Consider the following 27,720-nt stretch of genomic DNA (forward strand, 5'->3'; position numbering starts at 1 on the left):
CATCCATCCCCACACACAACGAGGTAACTACATAATAAAGAGAACTCCACAAACTGCCAGAAGACGGAAAGGCCACCCCGACCACAGTAATATAAGCAAGATGAAGAAGCAGAGAAATAACCAACAAGTAAAGGAACAGGATAAATGCCCACCAACATAAACAAAAGAGGAAGATATAGGAAACCTACCCGATAAAGAATTTCAAATTTTAATTGTGAAAATGATTCAAAATCTGGAAAGCAAAATGGAGTTACAGATAAATAAACTGGAGAAAAGGATTGAGAAGATGCAAGAAGTGTTCAATAAGGAATTAGAGGAAATAAAAAAGAGTCAATATATAATGAATAATGCAGTAGATGAGATCAGAAACACTCTGGAGGGAAGAAACAGTAGAATAATGGAGGCAGAAGACAGGATAAGCGAGCTAGAAGATAGAATTGTAGAAATAAATGAAACAGAGATGGAAAAAGAAAAAAGAATTAAAAGAAATGAGGACAATATTAGAGACATATGGGACAATATTAAACGTCCCAACATTCGAATCATAGGAGTCCCAGAAGAAGAAGACAAAAAGAAAGACCATGAGAGAATACTTGAGGAGATAATAGTTGAAAATTTCCCTAAAATGGGGAAGGAAATAATCACCCAAGTCCAAGAAACACAGAGAGTCCCTAATAGGATAAACCCAAGGCGAAATACTCCAAGGCACATATTAATCAAATTAACAAAGATCAAACACAAAGAACAAATATTAAAAGCAGCAAGGGAAAAACAACAAATAACACACAAGGGGATCCCCATAAGGATAACAGCTGATCTTTCAGCAGAAACTCTTCAGGCCAGGAAGGAATGGCAAGACATACTTAAAGTGATGACAGAAAGTAACCTACAGCCCAGATTACTATACCCAGCAAGGATCTCATTCAAATATGAAGGAGAAATCAAAAGCTTTACAGACAATCAAAAGCTGAGAGAATTCAGCATCACCAAACCAGATCTCCAACAAATACTAAAGGGTCTTCTCTAGACAGGAAACACAGAAAGGGTATATAAACTCGAACCCAAAACAATAAAGAAAATGGAAACGGGGTCATACTTATCAATAATCACCTTAAACGTAAATGGGTTGAATGCCCCAACCAAAAGACAAAGACTGGCTGAATGGATACAAAACCAAGACCCCATATATGTTGTCTACAAGAGACCCACCTCAAATCGAGGGACGCATACAGACTGAAAGTGAAGGGCTGGAAAAAGATATTCCATGCAAATAGAGACCAAAAGAAAGCAGGAGTAGCAATACTCATATCAGATAAAATAGATTTTAAAACAAAGGCTGTGAAAAGAGACAAAGAAGGAAACTACATAATGATCAAAGGATCAATTCAAGAAGAAGATATAACAATTATAAATATTTATGCACCCAACATAGGAGCACTGCTATATGAAAGACAATTACTAACAAGTATGAAAGGGGAAATTAACAATAACACAATAATAGTGGGAGACTTTAATACCCCATTTACATCTATGGATAGATAAACTAAACAGAAAATTAACAAGGAAACACAAACTTTAAATGATACAATAGACCAGTTAGACCTAATAGATATCTATAGGACATTTCACCCCAAAACAATGAATTTCACCTTTTTCTCAAGCACACACGGAACCTTTTCCAGGATAGATCACATCCTGGGCCATAAATCTAGCCTTGGTAAATTCAAAAAAATTGAAATCATTCCAAGCATCTTTTCTGACCACAATGCAGTAAGATTAGATCTCAATTACAGGAGAAAAACTATTAAAAATGCCAACATATGGAGGCTGAACAACACGCTGCTGAATAATGAACAAATCGTATAAGAAATCAAAAGAGAAATCAAAATATGCATAGAAATGAACGAAAATGAAAACACAACAACCCAAAACCTCTGGGACACTGTAAAAGCAGTGCTAAGGGGGAAGTTCATAGCACTACAGGCACACCTCAAGAAACAAGAAAAAAAGTCAACTAAATAACCTAACTCTACATGTTAAGAAACTAGAAAAGGAAGAAATGAAGAACCCCAGGGTTAGTAGAAGGAAAGAAATCGCAAAAATTAGGGCAGAGATAAATGCAGAAGAAACAAAAGAGACCATAGCAAAAATCAACAAAGCCAAAAGCTGGTTCTTTGAGAAGGTAAATAAAATTGACAAACCACTAGTCAGACTCATCAAGAAACAAAGGGAGAAGAACCAAATCAATAAAATTAGAAATGAAAATGGAGAGATCACAACTGACAACACAGAAATACAAAGGATTATTACAGAATACTATCAGCAATTATATGGCAATAAAATGAGTAACTTGGAAGAAATGGGCAAATTCTTACAAAAGTACACCTTGCCAAAACTGAACCAGGAAGAAATAGAAAATCTGAACAGACCCATCACAAGCACGGAACTAGAGGAAATAATTGGAAATTTTCCAGAAAACAAAAGCCCAGGTCCAGACGGCTTCACAGCTGAATTCTACCAAAAATTTAGAGAAGAGCTAACACCTATCCTACTCAAACTCTTCCAGAAAATTGCTGAGGAAGGAAAACTTCCAAACTCATTCTATGAAGCCACCATCACCCTAATCCAAAAACCTGGTAAAGATCCCACAATAAAAGAGAACTACAGGCCAATATCACTGATGAACATAGATGCAAAAATCCTTAACAAAATTCTAGCAATCAGAATCCAACAACACATTAAGAAGATCATGCATTATGACCAAGTGGGCTTTATCCCAGGAATGCAAGGATTTTTCAATATCCGCAAATCAATCAACGTAATACACCACATTAACAAACTGAAAAATAAAAATCATATGATTATCTCAATAGATGGAGAGAAAGCCTTTGACAAAATACAACATCCATTTATGATAATAAACCCTCCAGAAAGTGGGAATAGAAGGGACATATTTCAACATAATAAAAGCTATATATGACAAACCCACAGCAAACATTATCCTCAACGGTGAAAAACAAAGCATTTCCCCTAAAGTCAGGAACAAGACAAGGGTGCCCACTCTTACCACTACTATTCAACATAGTTCTGGAAGTTTTGGCCACAGCAATCAGAGCAGAAAAAGACATAAAAGGAATACAAATTGGAAAAGAAGAAGTAAAACTTTCACTGTTCGCTGATGACATGATCCTCTACACAGAAAACCCTAAAGACTCTACCAGAAAACTACTAGGGCTAATCCATGAATACAGTAAAGTTGCAGGATATAAAATCAACACACAGAAATCCCTTGTATTCCTATACACTAATAATGAGAAAATAAAAAGAGAAATTAAGGCAACTATTCCATTCACTGTTGCAACAAAAAGAATTAAATACTTAGGAATATATCTACCTAAGGAAACAAAAGACTTGTACATAGAAAACTATAAAACACTAGTGAAAGTAATCAAAGAGGACACTAATAGATGGAGAAGTATACCGTGTTCGTGGATTGGAAGAATACATATTGTGAAAATGAGTATACTACCCAAAGTAATTTATACATCCAATGCAATCCCTATCAAGCTACCAACGATATTTTTCACAGAACTAGAACAAATAATCTCACAATTTGTATGGAAATACAAAAAACCTCGAATAGCCAAAGCAATCTTGAAGAAGAAGAATGGAACTGGAGGAATTAACCTGCCAGACTTCAGACTCTACTACAAAGCCACAGTCATCAAGACAATATGGTACTGGCATAAAGACAGAAATATAGATCAATGGAACAAAATAGAAAGCCCAGAGATAAACCCACGCACCTATGGACACCTTATCTCCGACAAAGGAGGCAAGAATATAAAATGGAGTAAAGACAGTCTCTTTAACAAGTGGTGCTGGGAAAACTGGTCAGCCACTTCTAAAAGAATGAAACTAGAACACTTCCTAACACCATACACAAAAATAAACTCAAAATGGATTAGAGAGCTAAATGTAAGACCAGATTCTATAAAACTCCTAGAGGAGAACGTAGCAAAACACTCTCTCACATAAATCACAGCAGGATCCTCCATGACCCACTTCCCAGAATATTGGAAATAAAAGCAAAAATAAACAAATGGGACCTAATTAAAATCAAAAGCTTCTGCACAACATAGGAAACTATAAGCAAGGTGAAAAGACAGCCTTAAGAATGGGAGAAAATAGCAAATGAAGCAACTGATAAAGGATTAATCTCCAAAATATACAAGCAGCTCCTGCAGCTCAATTCCAGAAAAATAAATGATCCAGTCAAAAAATGGGCCAAAGAACTAAACAGACATTTCTCCAAAGGCATAAAAATGGCTAACAAACACATGAAAAAATGCTCAACATCCCTCATAATCAGAGAAATGCAAATCAAAACCACAATTTCACACCAGTCAGAATGGCTGCTATCCAAAAGTCTACATGCAATAAATGCTGGAGAGGGTGTGGAGAGAAGGGAACCCTCTTACACTGTTGGTGGGAGTGCAAACTAGTACAGCCACTATGGAGAACAGTGTGGAGATTCCTCAAAAAACTGGAAATAGAACTGCCATATGATCCAGCAATCGCACTCCTGGGCATACACTCCGAGGAAACCAGAATTGAAAGAGACACATGTACTCCAATGTTCATCGCAGCACTGTTTATAATAGCCAGGACATGAAAGCAACCTAGACGTCCATCTGCAGATGAATGGATAAGAAAGCTTTGGTATATTTACACAATGGAGTATTACTCAGCCATCAAATAGAATGCATTTGAATCAGTTCTAATGAGGTGGATGAAACTGGAGCCTATTATACCGAGTGAAGTAAGCCAGAAAGAAAAACATCAATACAGTATACTAATGCATATATATGGAATTTAGAAAGATGGTAACCTTAACCCTGTATACGAGACTGCAAAAGAGACATAGGTATATAGAATAGTCTTTGGGACTCTGTGGGAGAGGGTGAAGGTGGGATGATTGGGGAGAACGGCATTGTAGCATGTATATTATCATATGTGACCAGTCCAGGTTCGACGCATGATACAGGATGCTTGGGGCTGGTGCACGGGGATGACGTGGAGGGAGGATATGGGGAAGAGGCAGGTGGGAGTGGGGTTCAAGAAAGGGAACACATGTACACCCGGGGTGGATTCGTGTCAATGTATGGCAAAACCAACCAATATATTAATGTAAGGTAATTTGCCTCCAATAAAACAAATTAAAAAAAAAAAAAAGTCCAAGTCAGTGCTCTTTTACCATTATGAAATCCTGAAGTCTTTAAGTATTATGTTAGATCTACTTTGCCAGTGCTCAATAAATGGAACAACAAAACCTAATTTACTGAATATTTTAGGCCAGCTGTTGAGACTTCCTCAGAAAAAAATTTCTATCAACATGTTACCACTCATTGACAATACCCAAGAGCTCTGAGAGAGATGTACAATGAGATTAATTGTGTTTTCATGCCTGAAGTTGACTGGTTCTATGAAGACCTAAAGACCTTCTAGAACTAACACCAAATACAGATGTATTTTTCATCGCAGGGGATTGGAATGCAAAAGTAGGAAGTCAACAGATAACCTGCAGTAACAGGCAAGTATGACCTAGGAGTGGGATTCCATGGTAGCTCAGATGGTAAAGAAACAGCCTTCAATGCAAGAGACCCTGTTCGATTCCTGGATCAGGAAGATCCACTGAAGAAGAGATAGGCTACCTACTCCATTATTCTTGGACTTTCCTAGTGGCTTGGGCTCATAAAGAATACGTCCACAATATGCGAGACCTGGGCTTGATCCCTGGGTTGGGAAGATATCCTAGAGAAGGGAATGGCTACCCACTTCAGTATTCTGGTCTGGAGAATTCCATAGACTGTACAGTCCATGGGGTTGCAATGTGTTGGATATGACTGAGTGACTTTCACTTTCTTTCATGACCTTGGAATACAAAAGGAAGCAGGCCAAAGTCTAACAAGTTTCGACAAGAGAACACACCGGTCATAGCAAACAGCCTCTTCCAACACAAGAGATGACTCTACACATGGATGTCACCAAATTATCAATACCAAAATCACACTGATTACATTCTTTGCAGCTGAAGATGGAGAAGCTCTATACAATCACCAAAAACAAGACGTGGAACTGACAGTGGCTCATATCATGAACTCCTTACTGCAAAATTCAGACTTAAATTGAATAAAGTAGGGAAAACCACTAGGCAATTGAGGTATGATCTAAATCAAATTTCTTATGATTATACAGTGGAGATGATGAAAAGATTCAAGGGATAAGATCTGATAGAGTGCCTGAAGAACTATGGATAGAGGTTTAAACATAGTAGAGGAGGTGGTGATCAAAACCATCCCCAAGAAAAAGAAATGCAAAAAAGGCAAAATGGTTGTCTAAAGAGGTCTTACAAAGAGCTGAGGAAAAGAAGAGACATGAAAGGAAAGGGAGAAAGGGAAAGATATAACCAACTGAATGAAGAGATCAAAAGAATAGAAAGGTGAGATAAGAAAGACTTCTTAATTGAACAACGCATAGAGGAAAACAACAGAAAGGGAAAGATCTCTTCAAGAAAACTGGAGGTATCGAGGGAATATTTCATGCAAGGATGGGCATGATAAAGGACAGAAACGGTAAGGAACTACAGAAGTTGAAGAGAGTAAGAAAAGGGGGCAAGAATACACAGAACTATTCCAAAAAAGTCTTAATGATTTGGATAACCACTGTGGCATGGTCACTCACCTACAGTCAGACATCCTGGAGTGTGAAGTCAAGTGGGCCTAAGGAAGCATCACTACAAACAAAGCTAGTGGAGGTGAGGGAATTCCAGCTGAGCTATTTCAAATCCTAAAAGATAATGCTGTTAATGTGCTGCACGTAATATTTCAGCAAATTTGGAAAACTCAGCAGTGGTCACAGGACTGAAAAAGATTAGTTTTCATTCCAATCCCAAAGAAGGGCAATGCCAAAGAATATTCAAACTACCAAACAATAGTGCTCATTTCACATGCTAGGAAGGTAATGCTCAAAATCCTAGCTAGACTTCAACGATATGTAAATTAGAATTTCCAGACATATAAGTTGGATTTATAAAAGGCAGAAGAACCAGATATCAAATTGCCAATATTCACTGGATCACAGAGAAAGCAAGAGAATGTAGAAAAACATCTACTTCTGCTTCGTTGACTATGCTAAAGTCTTTGACTGTGTGGATCACAACAAACTGTCAAAAATTCTTCAAGAGATGGGAATACCAGAACACCTTACCTGTCTCCTGAGAAGGCTGTACCCAGGTCAAGAAGCAACAGTTAGAACAGGACATGGAACAATGGACTGGTTCCAAACTGGGAAAGGAGTATGTCAAGGCTGTATATTGTCACCCTGGTTATTTAACTTAGATGCAGAGTATACCATGTGAAGCCCCAGGCTGGATGAAACACAAGCTGGAATCAAGATTGCTGGGAGAAATATCAATAACCCCAGATATGCAGATGACACTACCCTAATGGCAGAACGTTGAGAGGAACTTAAGAGCCTCTTGATAAAGGTGAAAGAGGAATGTGAAAAAGCTGGCTTAAAACTCAATATTCAAGACACCAAGATCATGGTATCTGGTCCCATGACTTCATGGCAAATAGAAGGGGAAAGACTGGAAGCAGTGACAGATTTTATTTTCTTGGGGTCCAAAACAACTGGACGATGACTGCAGCCATGAAATTAAAAGACACTTGCTCCTTGGAAGGAAAGCTGTGACAAACCTAGACAGCATATTAAAAAGCAGAGACATCACTTTGCTGAAAAAGGTCTGTATAGTCAGATCTATGGTTTTTCCAGTAGCCATGTACGGTTGTGAGATTTGGACCACAAAGAAGGCTTAGAACCAAAGAATTAATACTTTCAAATTGTGTTGATGGAGAAGACTCTTGAGAGTCCTTTGGACAGCAAAGAGTTCAAACCAGTCAATACTAAAGGAAATAAAGTCTGAATACTCAATAGGAGGACTGATGGTGAAGCTGAAGCTCCAATACATTGGCCACCTGATGTGAAAATCTGATTCATCAGAAAAGACCCTGATGGTGGGAAAGACTGAAAGAAGGAAGAGAAGATGGCAACAGAGGATGAGATGATTGGATGGCATCACTGATTCAATGCACATGAATTTGGCAAACTCCAGGAGACAGTAAGGGACAGGGAAGCCTGGTGTGCTGCAGTCCCTGGGTCACAAAAAGTTAACATGATGTAGTGACTGAACAACAAAAACAACAATACAGGCCCTAGATCAAAGAATGATGTTGATGTTTAAGTCTTAGGATTAAATAAAATCTGTAAGGCTATAGCTGACATAGATTCCTCTGATGGATCTAGACAAAGAAAATTGAAAACCTGGAAAAGATTCACATTCTACATGCCTTTAAGAACATTTGTGGTTTATGGGAAGAGGTCAAAATAATCAGTGTTAATAGGATCTTGGAAGAAGTTGATTCCAACACACATGGATAACTGAAAATTTCAAGACTTCAGTGGAGGAAGTAATTTCAGATGTGGTAGAAACAGCAAGACAACTAGAATTAGGAGTGGAGGCTGAGGATGTGACTGAATTGTTGCAATCTCATGATAAAACTTTAATGGATGAAGTGTTGCTTCTTATTGATGAGCAAATAAAATTGTTTCTGAAGATGGAATCTACTCCTTATGAAGAAGCTGTGAAGATAGTTGAAATGACAACAAAGGATTTAGAATATTACATAAGCTCAGTTGCTAAAACAGTGGCAGGGTTTGAGACAGTTTCCATTTTCAAAGAAATTCTACCATGAGTAAAGTACTGTCCATCACCATTGCATGCTACAGAGAAATTATTCATGAAAGGGAGTCAATTGATATGGCAAATCTCATTGTTTTAATTTAAGAAACTGCCACAGCTACCCCAACCTTCAGCAATCAACACCCTGATCAGTCACCAGCTATCAACATATTGAGGTAAGACTCTCCACCAGCAAAGGATTATGACTTGTTGAAGGCTCAGATAACAGTTAGGATGTTTTATCAGTAAAGTGTTTTTAAGTAAGGCGTATATTGTTTATTAGACATAATGCTCTCACACACTTAGTAGACAATAGTATAACATGAACATAAGTTTTACATGTACTGGGAAACCAAAAACACTGTGTAGCTCACTTTACTGTGGTGGTATGAAAACAAACTGACATATCTGAGGTATGCCTGTATGGGTACCCTTTGTAGTGTTCTTATTTTTTTAATATAATTTTATTTATTTATCTATTTTTGGCTGTTCTGGGTCTTCATTACTGTGTGTGGGCTGTTCTTATTTTTTAAACTTTTCTGTAAGCTTGACATTATTTCTAAGTGTTACAAAAACCTCTACAATTTTTTGTATCCACTGTTCAGTACACATTCAAAAAATAACCTGGTGCATAACAACCTAATAAATGAGTAAAACCTAAGAGAAATAAAAAATAGAAACTGATAGACAAAGAGTTTTTATACATGGGCTTAAAATTATTATTAAAAAACTAAATAGGCAAGCCATACAGATCAAAAGAAGTCAGAAAAATGCATATCTGATAAAGAACTTGCATCCACTGTATAAAAAAATACTAGAACTTAACAATAAAAAGTCAAACAACCTATTTTTAAAAATCAGTTTTGCCTTTTGGAACTTTCTGGAACTTTTTTCTGAATATTTTCCATCTGCAGTTGGTTGAATCCACAGATTCAGAACCTGCCACTATGGAGGGTCAACTGTATTGATGGATCCTGACAAGTTACTGAATCCATTAATTGGGTTGAGGTTTTTTTTTTGGTAGATTCCTTAGAATTTTGTACATACATAATCACATGATTTCTGAATAAAGACAGCAATTTTATTTCTTCTTCTTAAATCTGTGTGCCCCCTATTTTCTTTTCTTGACTTATTGGACTAGCTAGGATCTGTAGTATCGTGTTAGTGATAAGAGCAGGCTTCTTTTTTCTTACACCTAATTTTTAGGGGCAAGGATTCAATATTTTACCATTGCGAATGATATTAGCTTTCTTTTTTTTCCAAACCCATGTCCATCGAGTCGGTGATGCCATCCAGCCATTTCATTCTCTGCCGTCCCCGTCTCCTCCTACCCCCAATTCCTCCCAGCATCAGACTCTTTTCCAGTGAGTACCTTTTATATATGGGACTTGGACATCTGTGGGTTTTGTTATCTGCAAGGTGTCCTGGAACCAATCCCCTGCAATACTGGGGAACAGCTGTTGCTAAGTCACTTCAGTCGTGTCCGACTCTGTGTGACCCCATTGATGGAAGCCCACCAGGCTCCCCCATCCCTGGGGTTCTCCAGGCAAGAACACTGGAGTGGGTTGCCATTTCTGTATATAAAATCAATTGTATTTCTATATCATCACAACAAACTACAGGAAATTGAAATAAAAATGCAATTTATAAAGTGGCAAAAAATTAATTGCTTGGAAATCAATTTTTAAAAATAAGATCAAGACCTATACAAATGATAACTATAAACAATACTGGGAGATTTAATGTAATCCTAATCAAATTGCTAGAAGAGTTCTTTTTAGTTGGTCTATTTCTTGCTTTTTGGTAGAACTAAGCAAGCTGATTCTTTTCCCCCTAGTTTTATCCAGAAATAACTGATATACATCACTGTATAAGTTTAAGGTGTACAGCAAGATGGCTTGCTTTACGTATATTGTGAAATGGTAATCACAATGTTTATTTAACTTCCATCATCTCATATAGTTACAATAAAGAGAAAAAAATTCTTATTGTGATAAGATAAATGTATATAGAAATGCCTAGAGGGGTGGGATGGGGAGGGAGATGGGAGGGAGTTTCAAAAGGGAGGGCATATATGTATACCTATGGCTGATTCATGTTGAGGTTTGACAGAAAATAGCAAAATTCTGTAGCAGTTGTCCTTCAATAAAAAATAAATTAAAAAATCATCTAAAATAAAATTATTTTGAAAAAAAGTGAATACGAAGGAGTTTACCTGCTTTCAAGACTTGCAATGAAGCTAGATTATTCAAGATGATGTGAGAAAAAATTGTAGCTATGTATGGTGATGGATGTTAACTAGATTTATTGTGGCAATCATTTCATAATATATATAAATATTAAATTATTATTCTGTACAACTTAAACTGATATAATGCTATATGAGAATTATATCTCAATTAAAACAAGAAAACAGAGGGTGGTATTACTATATAAATAGTCACACAGATCACTGGAACAGAAGAGTTTTCTTAAAGATAGAAAAAACATATATGATCAACTGATTTTTTACAAAGGTGCCCAGGTAATTCAATGGGGAAATTAGCAAGCTTTTTCAACAAAGGTGCTGGAATGGCTGAATATCCATATGGAAACAAATTAACAAATTTACCTTGATCCTTTCTTCACATTGAATATAAAAATTTACCTCAAAAATTATCATAGACCTAAATATAAATATTAAAGCTACATAATATCTATAGGAAAAAAGGATAAAAACTTCGTGACTTTGTATTGGGCAAAGATCTCTTAAATAAGAAGCAGAAAACATGAACCATGGAAAAATGATTAACTGAATTCATAAAATTAAAGTTTTATGCCTTTTCAAAGACAATGCTAAGAAAATGAAAGACTAAGCCACCGACTGAGGAAACCTTTGAAAATCACATATATGACCAAGGACTTGCAAAGAGAATACAGAAATAACTCTTGAAACTAAATAATATGAAAACAGACAACCCACTTATTAAACAAGGCCAAAAGACAAGGACACTTCATCAAAGATTTTATACAGATGGCAAATAAGCACATTTAAAAATGCTCAATATCATTAGCAAATGCAAAAATAAAATACAATAAAATGCCACTATATATATATTCCATCACCTCCATTAGCTTTGTTCGTAGTGATGCTTTCTAAGGCCCACTTGACTTCACATTCCAGGATGTCTGGCTCTAGGTCAGTGATCACGTTATCGTGACTATCTTGGTCGTGAAGATCTTTTTTGTACAGTTCTTCTGTATATTCTTGCCACCTCTTCTTAATATCTTCTTCTTCTGTTAGGTCCATACCATTTCTGTCCTTTATTGAGCCCATCTTTGCATGAAATGTTCCCTTGGAATCTCTAATTTTCTTGAAGAGATCTCTTGTTTTTCCTATTCTGTGGTTTTCCTCTATTTCTTTGCATTGATCACTGAGGAAGGCTTTCTTATCTCTCCTTGCTATTCTTTGGAAGTCTGCATTCAGATGCTTATATCTTTCCTTTTCTCCTTTGCTTTTCACTTCTCTTCTTTTCACAGTTATTTGTAAGGCCTCCTCAGACAGCCATTTTGCTTTTTTGCATTTCTTTTCCATGGGGGATGGTCTTGGTCCCTGTCTCCTGTACAATGTCACAAACCTCCGTCCAGAGTTCATCAGGCACTCTATCTATCAGATCTAGTCCCTTAAATATATTTCTCACTTCCACTGTATAATCATAAGGGTTTTGATTTAGGTCATATCTGAATGGTCTAGTGGTTTTCCCTACTTTCTTCAATTTCAGTCTGAATTTGGCAATAAGGAGTTCATGAGGTGAGCCACAGTCAGCTCCTGGTCTTATTTTTGCTAACTATATACAGCTTCTCCATCTTTGGCTGCAAATATAATCAATCTGATTTCGGTGTTGACCATCTGGTGATGTCCATGTGTAGAGTCTTCTCTTGTGTTGTTGGAAGAGGGTGTTTGCTATGACCAGTGCGTTCTCTTGACAAAACTCTATTAGCCTTTGCCCTGCTTCATTTCGTGCTCCAAGGCCAAATTTGCCTGTTACTCCAGGTGTTTCTTGACTTCCTACTTTTGCATTCCAGTCCCCGATAATGAAAAGGACATCTTTTTTGGGTGTTAGTTCTAAAAGGTCTTGTAGGTCTTCATAGAACCGTTCAACTTCGTCTTCTTCAGCGTTACTGGTTGGGGCATAGACCTGGATTACTGTAATACTGAACGGTTTGCCTTGGAAACGAACAGAGATCATTCTGTCATTTTTAAGATTGCATCCAAGTACTGCATTTCAGACTCTTTTGTTGACCATGATGACTACTCCATTTCTTCTAAGGGATTCCTGCCCACAGTAGTAGATATAATGGTCATCTGAGTTAAATTCACCCATTCCAGTCCATTTTAATTCACTGATTCCTAGAATATCTATGTTCACTCTTGCCATCTCCTGTTTGACCACTTCCAATTTGCCTTGATTCATGGACCTAAATTCCAGGTTCCTATGCAATATTGCTCTTTACAGCATCACCGACTCTGTGGACATGAGTTTGAGTGAACTCCGGGAGTTGGTGATGGACAGGGAGGCCTGGCGTGCTGTGATTCATGGGGTCGCGGAGAGTCGGACATGACTGAGTGACTGAACTGAACTGAACATATATATTAGAATGGCTAAAATTAAAAATACTGATAATATGAAGTTCTGACAACCATGTGGAACAACTACAACTCTTATAGATTAGAGTGAGAATGCAAAATGATACAGCAACTTTGGAAAACAGTTTGGCAGTATCTTATAAAATTAAATAATCACCTACAATACAGCCCAGTAATCCCAAACATGGAAGTAACCTAGTAAACAACCCAGATGTCCTGGAATGAACTAGTGAATGAGTGGTATATCCACACAAGAGAATATCACTAAACAATAAAAAAATAAATAAACTACTAATACATGCAAGAATATGGATGGACATCAAAGAAATTAAGTTAAACAAAGTCAACATAAAATATCATTATGGTATATTTCCATTTATATGAGATTCTAGAGAAAGCAAAATTATGGTAACAGAAAGCGTATCAGTGTTTGCCAAGAGCCGGAGTGGGAGCAAAGTTTGATAACAAAGAAAAACATTAGAACTTGATGAAATGATAGAAATGTTCCATAATCTTTATTATGGTGGTAGCTACACAACTACATGCGTTTGTTAAAACCCATCGAATTAAACATTTGGTAAATCTTATTGCTTGTAAATTATACTTAAACAAAGATGATAAAAAATGAAATCCTAAAAAAAAGAAAACTTAGAACTGAATTTAGAAAGGGTAAACGATCTAATACTTTTAAAAACGTGAATTAATACATAAAGAAGGATCAGTTAAGTTCAGTTCAGTCTCTCAGTCATGTCTGGCTCTTTGCGACCCCATGGACTGCAGCATTATTATGGACAGCAATCCCATGAACTGCAGCATTATTAAAGAAGGATAATACACCATGATTAGCTAGCATTTATCTCAGCAATACAATGCTCATTTAAGATATGAAAATTGTTTTATCTAAATCACCATGTTAACAGATTACAGGGTAAAAGCATAAGATCATTTCAATAAATTAGTGGTTCATTTGACAACATCTGGAGACATTTTCAGTTGTCACAACTGGAAGTGTTGCTACTGACCTCCAGTAGATAGAAAATGCTTAATAGGTATACAAGGCACAGGGTAGACTCTAATTGAGAGTCAGTATTCCACATTCTACTTTCCCAACTCAATATTATATTTATGATATTCACACACATTGCTATTGGGTACACACATCTAGTCTTGTTATTTCTTACTACATATTAACCCAGAGTAAGCATCCCACATATGGTTCACATCCATGCCTGGTGATAAATACCTAAGCTGCATCTAACTGCCCTCATGACACACAACACTGCCATGCTATCAACAACCTTGTAAATGTTCCCTTTCTCATGGACCTCTGAGAATTTCTCTGGGATATATTCTCACAATTGAAACCAGTAAGTCGTAAACATGTTTAACTTCGGCTTTTCTGGTAGCTCAGACGGTAAAGTGTCTGCCTATAATGCGGGAGACCCAGGTTCGATCCCTGGGTTGGAAAGATCCCCTGGAGAAGGAAATGGCAACCCACTCCAGTATTCTTGCCTGGAAAATTCCATGGACTGAGAAGCCTGGTAGGCTACAGTCCACGGGGTCGTGACTTCACTACCCAGGTGTTTTATGGAATGACTAAATCAGTTAAAGCTGTAAAAAAAAGAAAAGAAAGGACTTAACATATCAGGCCTGAGACTGCTATCCCTAAAAAGGCCTACTTGAAAGGTTGGCCCTTGGCTGGCATCTTGGAATTTGGATCTCAAGAGGGTTTTCACCTTTCCCTGACAACAATAGCTCACTGTGCCTAAGCTATTTGTATGAACACTGTGGTTTATGCTGAACACCTGCTTTCCTTCTGTGAGTCTGGAATTTTGGTACACACTAGGCAGAGAGTGCCTACATAACCAGCCTCCCATAGACATCTTAGGCATTGAGTCCTTAATAATTTTCCCTGGTAGACAACATTTCACATGTGCTGTCACAACTCATTGTAAAGGGAACTAATTACACCCTGTGTAACTCCACTGGGAGAGGACTCTGAAAATTTATACCTGGTTTCCTTCAGACTTTGTCCCATTTACCTTTTCCTTTTGGTGATTTTGCTTTGTATCCTTTAGTTGTATTAAATCATAACCATGAGTATGACTATATGCTGAGTCCTGGGATTTCCAACAAATCACTGAACATAGGGGTTGCCTTAGGGCTATCACCTCAACATAAATTCCCACAGTCAAAGTAGGAAAATTTGTAAGAAGACTTACTTTTAGCTGTATACTTCCATGTGTCATTTGAATTTTATACCACATGAATGTGTTATCTTTTTAAAAATAAATACTTTATAAAAATGGGGAGAAAAGTTGTCAAAATTAGGTTACCTGTGAATAAGACCCAAAAAGATATTATAGAACCATAGAAGTATAAAGTGAAACCTTCCTAAATCCATGTGAGAAGCCCAAAGAAGGTAAGGAACTTACCCAGTTACCGAGACAGTCATATTTATGGCTTGCATCCTCACTTCCCTGTTTCTAGTGCTCCTTTCTCTTAAGTCATGTGGCCCCTTTTCCTACACAAGTCACTTCCTCTACCATAGTGTTCTCCCCTAAATGCCTTGCAGGGTCCACTTTCATGGTGACCATAGTTTTTCCTTTTTCTCAGACTCCTGGAATATGTGAATAAGTTCAGAGTCCCTACCAAAATGTTGGGTCCCATGGAAACTGAGCCCAATAGAAATAGAAAAGAGAAGTTGAAGAAAAATCCTACTGGTAACTATCTGGAAGGAGAGAAAAAGAGGGGAACAGTAAAGAAAGAGTCCTTGGCCAAGTCATCGTATCATTCCAAGTTCTCATACTGTAGCAAGGGGGTGAACATCAAGGTCAGAGAGGAATGCATCCACTACTGTGGGACAAAACAGCTGAGTAGAACCAGATAGCTCAGAGACTCCTTGCATGAATTCCAAATGTCTCTCAAAACCCTCCCCAAAGGGGAAGATGCTTACGTGCTCCAGGAAGCAAGGTCCTATCTCACTGAGATGGGGGTCATCATTGTTGTACTGTTTCTCCAGGTCTCTTACAAAGCCCATCTGAAACCTGTAGATGTCTTCAATGTTCCCAAAGATCACCTTCAGTTGCTCATCACTGAACATGTCCCTTCTCTTCCGGCATTGCTTCAGGTAGCCCTGCAGACAAAGTAAAAATCCAGGATGAGGATGCCCTTCATTCCTTGAGGGTTTTACCACTTCTTAAGCATTTGGGATCCTTACTTCAGTTCTATGGTGTAAACAGGAAATAATCATTTCCATTTTTCATACAAGAAAATTGGGGTTTAGAGAAGGAAGTCACTCGATCAATGAATAATTAGGAAAGCTGGATCTTAAGGAAAGGTCTCCAGAGTGCAAAGATTCCAGAGCATAGAGCTTTGCCCACCATTCTCTATGACAAGGACCCCCAAAAGTGATAGGACTCTTTCTCAGAATCTGGTTAAGCACAAATAATTTCACTCGCTTTAGTAGCTTTTGGGTTAGCTGAACTGATTCACAACTCTAATGTTCTATTTCTTGTAGGACCAGTCCAACAGCTCTGGTAGGAAAACTTCCCAAAAAGGAACAGACAAAACCAAACCATTCTTAAAGTAAATGTCGTAGTCATCTGAGGTAGCTGGTTAGGAGAGATTGTTTAGATGAGCTTAGTGAGAAAGCCCATAGGTGCCCAGGCATGGTGTTTTCAACAGGGTACGTGTTTAGGACACATTTGTGAATAAATGGATGAATTAATACAGCTAGCCACTGATGAAAAAGGAATCAATGAAAGAAATGCTTAGTCTGATAAGAGAACTGAGATAACACAATCAGACTCAGAACACATTGTAAGTCAAGGCAAAGGAAACAAACAAACAAACATAGTTTTCCATTCTGAACCTCCAAGTGTACATTTTTAACTAACTGTAATGGTCTTCATTAGAAATCATTAGCATGTAAAAATGTTCCTGGTGGGAATGAATTATGCTCACTTGCTTTCATCTAAAAACTAAATGTGAGTTTTATAACACCTGTTGAGCCCCTAATGAAGAGCATTATGGTGAATGACTTATCACTTCTGGCCCTGTCTAACTCCATTTGTCTCCTCTAACACAGTTTGCAATGAAGGCATCTAGGCTACTCCAGGAAGATTCTCATTCCTGGTTTCAATGCCCTTTACCAACTCCTACCAAAATCTCACTTCACTTTTATCTTCTTACCCTCCAATTCAGGCATTAATGAGTAAGTGTCTTTTAACAATTTGCAAATTAATAGTTTGTGCCTGTGTTGACATTTATTTAATTAATAGCTTATGCCCTCCCTGACTACTATGCTCAAGATGTCCTGCGGCTGCTAAGTCACTTCAGTCGTCCAACTCTGTGCGACCCCATAGACGGCAGCCCACCAGGCTCCCCCGTCCCTGGGATTCTCCATGCAAGAACACTGGAGTGGGTTGCCATCTCCTTCTCCAATTCATGAAAGTGAAAAGTGAAAGTGAAGTCGTTCAGTCGTGTCCGACTCTTCGTGACCCCATGGACTGCAGCCTACCAGGCTCTTCCATCCATGGGATTTTTCAGGCAAGAATACTGGAGTGGGTTGCCATTGCCTTCTCTGCAAGATGTCCTACATTCATTTATATCCAATTCCTGACAAAGAGGAAGACACTCTCTACTCCCAGAATATCCTTTTAGCTTTAGTCTCTTCACTAAAGTTCAGTTCAGTCGCTCAGTCGTGTCCGACTCTTTGTGACCCTGTGAGTCACAGAATGCCAGGCAGGTTCCCAAATTCTGCTTTCCTCAAAAACTTTCTTTCACTAATAGGAAGAGAGGTAATAAATTCCTGAAGGTTCCTCTCTGCCTAATATGTAACTCCTAGTTTTCTTATCTCTATTTTCCTCCCTTCTCTCCCCACTCTCTCTTCTTCACTCTTAACACCTTTGAAAGTGTCTTAGCTATAGTAGAGCAAGGAAATCAGTGAGCATATCACCTGGCAGGAACTTTTCCATCTTGACATTAAGCAAGGGGCAGAGACCTACTCACCCCTGTTCCCACTTTTTCACCCTAAAGTAGGCTTGTGAGTATAACTGGAATACAATGGTAACAATGTTACAATGTAACATGTCACTTCTGGGTTAGAAGTAAGTACTAGTGAGTGACAAGAAACAGACGAACTCAGCCTGGACAGCTCATTCATCCCCTGATAAGTCAGTTCATGAAATACTTAATAGTTTTGTTTACTGCTCCCATTTGAAAGATCTCAGGGAAGTGACAAATTACCATTAAATCCTTAAAAGTGCAGTAAGGATGCTATATCTTAACATGAGTATGGAATACAACAGAAATAGGGAAAAAAGGAAAAAATGGTGTCTGAAAAAGAGACAGAGGTGTCAGAATGGCTTCCTAATTCCCCCAATATGCTATCCATTACCTTTGTTAAGGATACAATTTTCTTTATATTACATTATATAGAAAGGGAATGTGCCATAACTAGGGAATGTAAAGTTATATATTAGGCGAAATGTAACTATCCATAGGATGGTAGGGCCCTAGAATGTACTGTCAACTGTTTTTCTTTAAAGCTAATGCTAGATTATAAATAAATATATTATGGTGCATTTAGCTTAATGGAATATCACACAGCCATTAAAGTCAGAAAGACTATCTTGTAACATGGAGATGTGTTTATGGTATGATGTTAAGAAGTAGAATACAAAATGGTGTCACTGTGTCTTTATGATTAAAAATAAGACAAAAGTCTTAGAGAATATAAAGAAAATACAGCCTCGAAAAGATTGCCTTGAACACAATATTATCAAGGAAAGGAGGAGAATCCCATGTCTTCTTAAATTCTCCAGCCCTAGTGTTTAAGACATATGACTTGCTGAAGGGATTACAAATAATGGATAGAAACTGCTTTTATTGAGCTTCCCAGGTGACTCTAGAGGTAAAGAACCTGTCTATCAATGCAGGAGACATAAGAGATGTGGGTTCCATCCCTGAGTTGGGAAGATCACCTGGAGGAGGGCATTGCAACCCACTCCAGTACTTTTGCCTGGAGAATCCCATGGACAGAGGAGCTTGATAGGCTATAGTCCATAGGTTCACAAAGAGCCATACATGACTGAAGTGACTTAGCACACACATGTCCTTATGAAGGAAATTAAAAAGGGGACATAAGGATATGGGAGTAGCCAGAGAAACCTTAAATGTCATCCTTAGCCCCTATTTCACCCAACTGCCTAGACTTCTGAGGGGAGAATGGCCAGGAGAGTTGACTAGTTCTCTGGAGTCTTGATTTTATTTTTCACTCTCTTCTTTGGCTGACTCAGTGACTTTACCGAATTTTCCACAAAAATAATGAACAGGGCATTGATTAGGGGTCAGTCAATCTTTCTTTCTTCTTACCCACTCATTTTTAAGGATGTATAAGTTTAAGATGAGTTGGTGACTTTCAAAAAAAAATAATGCCATTTTAAGTTAGGGATAAAGGGGAAACAGACTGAGAAGGTGGAATGAGAGAAGTAATAGAAAGGCAATCACACTACTGCAGGGGAGCATCATTCATTTCTGAGCCCTGTTTTCAGAGAAACACGAAGAAAAGGATACAGAGAAAGCAGGAAATAGACAGGGCAGAGAGGGGCCTGAAAAGCAACACCATGAAGAATGGTGGAATGCCAGGGTTGTTTGTCCTGGAGAAGAGAAGTTGCAGAGGACCTCTGAAGGCTTGTCACAGGGCAAAGGGAGCAGAAGGGGTCTATAGATCTTACTGTCAAGCATGCTTTGAACACCTTCTAGCTCCATCTGAATGGTAAGAGAGAATAAGGTGATATGGCAGTAGGTGTGAACTAACTGAACAAAAGTAGTTTCTGAGAGCCTCACCTCTCCTAGGAGTAAAATAAGCATGAATGTGAAGGCAATACTGTGGGAGTTATCAAATCAATCACAATCAGCATGAATTAGCCCTGCTATTGCCATGATAATAGGCAATGAAGGTTGACTATTAATTTTACTATTTCTAAACCCTCCGTGTTGATCTAAAAGTCTAAATCTAATGCATTGAGCTAGAATCAGTGCCTCATATGAGATGCAAATCAAAATCATGACCTCCAGAGGAGATTCCGAAGACTTGCAGGAAATAAGATGAATCAAAGAACCTCTGGATCAACTATGGTTTTAAAAAACCTTTAGGGAAAGGCCTGTGCAAACCTGGACCTCTATAAAATGTATATATCAGAAAAGATTTCCAGGGCCTCATTCACTTCCGACTCTCTACTGATATCATGCACTGTTTTGTCTGGAAGCCTGACAAGAGACCTGATATATGTCTTGAAAATAATTTCAATATAATTAGGGAATGATAACGATGGTTGCCTGTTCATAGCCTGTATCTCTAGAGCTTTTCTTCTTTCAAATTTTTGTCCATGAAGTCTTTTTTCAGATTAAATGAAACCATTAAAACATAAGAGGATGACAGGAAGATTTGCAACTTGGAAAACTGCCAAAGGATTAATATCTGGAATATACCAGGAACTCTTATAAATCAGCCAAAAAAAAAGAGAAACTACAGGAAAATGGGCAAAGGATAGGAACAGGGCCTCGATTGTTGAGGTGGTATGGATAGGTAGGGCCTAGAGCAGCCAGAAAACCCTGGGCTGGTCACTGCAGGCCAATGAGCTGCCTCATCCTTTTAGTTTAGTGTGCTATACAAATATTATTGTTTATTTCAATGCATTATTTACTACATATACACCAAGATATAAAGACAATTGGGAATAAATCAAGATAGGCAATTCATAGAAAGAAAAAGTCAGTAAGTTTGAAAACTCCAGGCTTAAACATATCGAATGTAAATGTCTTGAAGCTATAGTATGATAAACTCTATCAGGTCTAGGAAGAATTCCTTGATGTTGTATGAGACACTAATACAAATGACCATAGAAAACTAGTCCAGCTTTTCTGGAGGCATTTGAGGACAGAATTTATTTCACAGGTATCAGATGACTGAGATTGTCTTACTCAGAGAGTATTTAACTTTGTTTAACCTGTGTCTCAGTTTCCCTGATCATAATATGATTTTTAAGACAAGAGTAAATACCATAAACCATTGGTCAAGATGGCCTAGAAATAAGCCAATTCTCTTTTATATCACTGCTTTTATTTAGAAAGAAGAATGTCATCTTTTCAGAGAATTCATTAAAAAATATACTTTCTTTTACTGGCCTCACTGAATTACTTTGATAAAAATAACTCTATTTTCTACTTCCACATTTGTAAAATGAGGGTAGTGTAATTTAAATGTTGGTGAGGCACTTTCTGCTTCTAGGAGTAACTAATAAATGAATAAATAAATACAAAAAATGAACATTTTCTGATAGTGACTCTTTTCTATACTGAACACAATATTTATAGATCTCCCTTAACCTACAGAAAGAGTAGATACAATGCTAATACATTTGTGCATGAGTAAGATGCCTCCATCGGTATCAGTGAGAAAATGGCAGAAAATGAAGAAGTAACATGGATTACTATCACAGTGTTCTTTAGTGAGAGCATACCTAGATCTCACAAAATCAGAGAAAGTAATATCCAGACAGCACTTTTAGAGCAACTCTTCCAATCTGCTAATTTTAGAATTAGGGAACAAGGTCCAGGATGGAAATGATTCACCTGTGGTTCCTCAATCAGTTAGTAACTAAGCTGGGACCTAAACTTAGGAATCCCAATTCTGGTTTTGGTATTCTTTCTTATAAATCATATTGTTCCTCATACCTTTTGGTTTAGAGGTGACACAACCCTGAGCTAAAATATTGTCTTCTGACCCAGCTACACACAAGTTTCTCTACCCTTATTTTGTCCTAGCTAAATGTTCCTTTGACATCTGTGGTTGCAGGATGGGACAAAGAGATATTTCCCATTTAAACCATTAGCTTCAGCATTAAGAACAATTAAGAGATATGGAACTCACAAATCATCAACAAAAACTTTGGTAGGTTAGTTGGACTGGGAAATTTCTCAAAGCAAGGAATGACACTCCATCTTTTGGAAAGATAAATTCTTGCATTGCTGTCCTGAGCCCATGCCCAAGAAATCTGGGAAAAGAGGCCAAGATATTTGAGAGTTGAGAATAAAATCCATCTAAGACTTAACAGATTCCCTCTGGGCCAGTGCCTGAGAACTCTAGGAAAGTAATTTTGTCTCTTAGAGATTCAGTCTGCTGATCTCAAAAATAGTTATGACAATAATAACCTATTTCCTGTATGAAAATGAAATGTCAAGATGTGAATGTACTTTGCCAAAACAGTACATACACGTGCACTTGTAATTAAATCTGACTTTCAAAAATACTTATTGAGCATCTACCATCTGCCAACCACTGTGCCAGGTGCTGAGTATGTATCAGTAAATAAATGAAGAAAACTGTCCCTCATGGAATTTACTTTATAGTAGGGGAGAATGGGAAATAGATGGAGAAACAACTTTATTTTCTTGGGCTCCAAAATCACTGCAGATGCTGACTGCAGTCATGAAATTAAAAGACGCTTGCTCTTGGAAGAAAAGCTGTGACAAACCTAGAGAGCATATTAAAAAGCAGACATTACTTTGCCGACAAAGGTCCATCTAGTCAAAGCTATGGTTTTTCCAGTAGTCATGTATGGATGTGGGAGTGGGACCATAAAGAAAGCTGAGTGCCAAAGAATTGATGCTTTTGAACTGTGGTGTTGGAGAAGACTCTTGAGAGTCCCTTGGACTGCAAGGAGAGCCAACCAGTCAATCCTAAAGAAAATCAGTCCTGAATATTCATTGGAAGGACTGATGCTGAAGCTGAAGTTCCAATACTATGGCCACCTGATGAGAAGAATTGACTCATTGGAAAAGACCCTGATACTGGGAAATATTGAAGGCAGGAGGAAAATGGGACGACAGAGGATGAGACAGTTGGATGGCATCGCTGACTCAATGGACAAGTCTGAGCAAGCTCCAGGAGTTGGTGATGGACAAGGAAGCCTGGAGTGCTGCAGTCTATGGGGCTGAAAAGAGTTGGACATGACTGAGCGACTGAACTGAACTGAACTGAGGTAGGACTACTTTAGGCAGAAGGGAAAGCCAATGGAAAGGCTATGAGTGGGGAGCATATCAGGCCTTTTTAAGGAACAACAGTAGGCCATTGTGGCTAAAGTAGTGAGAGCACACGAGAAAGGAGCAAGAGATGAAGTCACAGAAGTAAGGAAATGTTGATCACACAGGTTTGTAAGTAATAATGAGAACTTTGTCTTTGTCTTCTACTCAGGAAGGAAAGGTGTGCCACTGGAAAGTTTTGAGCAGAGGAGTGATAAAAACTTAGTTATTGACATTGTCCCTTGGCAAAGAACAGAATGTACTAACTTGTATTAAAGATTACAAGACAGCTATCATTTTTAAAAATTTGTATTGGGGTATACTTGAATTACAATGTTGTGCTATTTTCAGGTGTACAGCAAGGTGACTATTATACATAAATATATCCTGATTCTTTTTTTGGATTCTTTTCCTATGTAGGCCAAACATTTCCCTAGTGGCTCAGACAGTAAAGTGTCTGCCTACAATGCAGGAGACCTGGGTTCGATCCCTGGGTCGGGAAGATACCCTAGAGAAGGAAATGGCAAGCCACTCCAGCATTCTTACCTCAAAAATCCTGCAGATGGAGGAGCCTAGTAAGCTACAGTCCACGGGGTCGCAAAGAGTCGGACACGACTGAGCCACTTCACTTCACTTTCACCTATATAGGCCATTACAGAATATTGAGTAGAGTTCCCTACGCTACCCAGTAGGTCCTTACTAGTTATCTATTTTATATATAGTAGTATGCAGAGGTAAATCCAAGTCTTCCTATTTATCCCTTCTCTACTTACCCCTCAATAACCATATGTTTCTTTTCTATGTCTGTAACTGTCTGTTCCACAGATAAGTTCATTTATGGCCTTTTTTAGAATTCCACATATAAGCAATATCATATATTTGTCTTTTTCTTTAACTTACATCACTCAGTATGACTATCTCTAGATTCATTCATGTTGGTACAAATAGCATTATTTTGTTATTTTTTATGGCTTATTAATATTCCATTGTATATATATACCACAAAATTATTAATACATTCCTCTTGATGATGGACATTTAGACAGCTTCCATATCCAGGCTATTGTAAATAGTTTAAGATAATTATCATTTTATAACAGTACTCCACACATTTTAATATGCATTGTAAGTCAAATGTTAACCTAGTTAAAATGCAGATTTGAACTCGGGTCTGGAATGGAGTTAAAGATTCTGAATTTCTAAAAAACTCAAGGTGATTCATATGCTGGTGGTCAAGGGCAGAATAATTTGAGGGTAGGAGATATGTCCAAGGCCTGGTAAAGAGCAGAACTCCACTAAATTTTTACCGAATGAATGATATATCAGTGGTTTAATACCCAATGTTACCTAACACATTCAAGAGGGTAATATTAAAAAAAATATATTAACCATTTATAAGAAGACAGGAGGAAGAGAAAAAGATAAAAGAGAGACATGGATGGATAGGTAAATAGAAGAAAAGGGAAAGAAGGAAAGAAAAACTACATTCTCCCAAATACTTACAATATTAGATTTACTTAATTTCCTCAATGAATTAAAGAGTTTGGTAAAATGAAGCCAGCTTTTTCACTCTTCTCTTTCACTTTCATCAAGAGGTTCTTTAGATCCTCTTCACTTTCTCCCATAAGGGTAGTGTCATCTGCATATCTGAGGTTATTGATATTTCCCCCGGAAATCTTGATTCCAGCTTGTGCTTCATCCAGCCTAGTAGGTCACATGATGTACTCTGCATATAAGTTAAATAACCAGGGTGACAATATACAGCCTTGACATACTCCTTTCCCAATTTGGAACCAGTCCATTGTTCCATGTCCTGTTCTAACTGTTGCTTCTTGACCTGAATACAGATTTCTCAAGAGGCAGGTCAGGTGGTTTGGTATTTCCATTTTTTTAAGAATTTTCCACAGATTGTTGTGATCCACACAGTCAAAGGTTTTGGTGTAGTCAATAAAGCAGAAGTGTTCTTGCCTGGAGAATCCCAGGGACAGGGGAGTCTGGTGGGCTTCTGTCTAGGGGGTCACACAGAGTCAGACACGACTGAAGTGACTTAGCAGCAGCAGCAGCAGATATTTTTCTGGAACTCTCTTGCTTTTTGGATGATCCAACAGATGTTGGCAATTTGATCTCTGGTTCCTCTGCCTTTTCTAAATCCAGCTTAAACATCTGAAAGTTCTCATTTCACCTACTGTTGAAGCATAGCTTGGGGAATTTTGAGCATTACTTTGCTGGCATGTGAGATGAGTGCAATTGTACGGTAGTTCGAACATTCTTTGGCATTTCCTTTCTTTGGGATTGGAATGAAAACTGACCTCTTTCAGTCCTGTGTCCACTGCTGAGTTTTCCAAATTTGTTGGCATATTGAATGCAGCACTTTAACGGCATCACCTTTCAGAATTTGAAATAGCTCAGCTGGAATTCCATCACCTCCACTAGCTTTGTCCATAGTGATGCTTGCTAAGGCCCACTTGACTTCACACTCAAGGATGTATGGCTGTAGGTGAGTAATCACACCATTGTGGTTATCTGGTTAATTAAATCTTTTTTCTATAGTTCCTCTGTGTATTCTTGCCACCTCGTTTTAATATCTTCTGCTTCTGTCTGGTCCATACCATTTCTGTCCTTTATTGTGCCCATCTTTGCATGAAATATTCCCTTGGTGTCTCTAGTTTTCTTGAAGAGATCTCTAGTCTTTCCATTCTAGTGTTTTCCTCTGTTTCTCTGCACTGATCACTTAGGAAGGTTTTCTTATCTCTCCTTGCTATTCTTTGGACCTCTGAATTCAGATGGATATATCCTTCCTTTTCTCCTTTGCATTTTGCTTCTATTCTTTTCTCAGCCATTTGTAAGGCCCCCTCAGACAACAATTTTGCCTTTGTGCATTTCTTTGTCTTGGGGATGGTTTTGATCACTGCCTTCTGTATGATGTCATGAACTTCCATCCAGTGTTCTTCAGGAACTCTATAAGATCTAATCCCTTGAATCTACTTGTTACTTCTACTGTATAATCATAAAGGATTTGATTTAAGTCATACCTAGTGGTTTTCCCTACTTTCTTCAATTTAAATCTGAATTTTGCAATGAGGAGTTCATGATCTGAGCTATAGTCACCTCCTGGTCATTTTGTTGACTGTATAAAATTTCTCCAACCTCGGCTAAAAAGAATGTAATCAATCTGATTTCAGTAATGACCGTTTGGAGATGCCCCTTTGTAAAGTGTTCTCTTGTGTTGTTGGAAGAGGGTATTTGCTATGATCAGTGTGTTCTCTTGGCAAAACTCTGTTAGCCTTTGCTCTGTTTCATTTTGTTCTCCAAGGCCACACTTGCCTGTTACTCTGGGTATCTCTTGACTTCCTACTTTTGCATTCCGGTCCCCTATGGTGAAAAGGATATCTTTTTTTGATGTTAGTTCTAGAAGGTCTTGTAGGTTATCATAGAACCATTCAACTTCAACTTCTTCAGCATTAGTGGTTGGGCATAGACTTGGATTACTGTGATATTGAATGGTCTGCCTTGGAAGGGAACAGAGTTCATTCTGTCTTTTTTCAGATCGCACCCAAGTACTGCATTTTGGACTCTTGTTGACTATGAGGGCTACTCCATTTCTTCTAAGGGATTCTTGCCCAGGATAGTAGATATAATGGTCATCTGAATTAAATTTTCCCATTCCTGTCCATTTTTGATCACTGATTCCTAAAATGTCTATGTTCACTCTTGCCATCACCTGTTTGACCACTTCCAATTTACCTTGATCCATGGACCAAACATTCCTGTTTCCTATGCATTTTTGTTCTTTACAGCATCGGACTTTACTTCCATTACCAGTCACATGCACAACTGCACATTGTTTTAACTTTGGTTCCATCTCTTCATTCTTTCTAGAGCTATTTCTCCACTCTTTTCCAGTAGCATATTGGGCATCTATCGACCTGGGGAGTTTATCTTTCATTATCATACCTTTTTGCCTTTTCATACTGTTCACGGGTTGTCAAGACAAGAATACTGAAGTGGTTTGTCATTCCCTTCTCCAGGGGAACATGTTTTATCAGAAGTATCCACCATGACCCGTCCGCCTTGGGTGGCCCTACACAGCATGGCTCATATTTTCACTGAATTAGACAAGGCTGCAATCCATGTGATAGGTTTGTTTAGTTTTCTGTGATTGTCATTTTCATCCTGTCTGACCTCTGACAGATAGCACTAA

The 27,720-nt window shown here is 38.0% G+C and overlaps 1 protein-coding gene across 7 annotated transcripts in view; it reads right to left on the reverse strand.

The window, feature by feature from the left end:
• Positions 1-27,720, reverse strand: part of ARHGEF9 (Cdc42 guanine nucleotide exchange factor 9) — a 515,595-nt gene that overhangs the window by 106,877 nt on the left and 380,998 nt on the right. For all 7 annotated transcript variants that reach the window (XM_088834154.1, XM_055438785.2, XM_088834153.1 and 4 more), the window contains one exon: positions 16,387-16,566. In XM_088834154.1, coding sequence (XP_088690280.1) covers positions 16,387-16,566 — 180 coding nt within the window. The remainder of the gene's footprint in view (positions 1-16,386; positions 16,567-27,720) is intronic.

The sequence above is a fragment of the Moschus berezovskii genome, chromosome X (genome assembly GCF_049115385.1).
Source record: "Moschus berezovskii isolate FMDL1 chromosome X, NW_MosBer_1.0, whole genome shotgun sequence".
NCBI classification, from domain to species: domain Eukaryota; kingdom Metazoa; phylum Chordata; class Mammalia; order Artiodactyla; family Moschidae; genus Moschus; species Moschus berezovskii.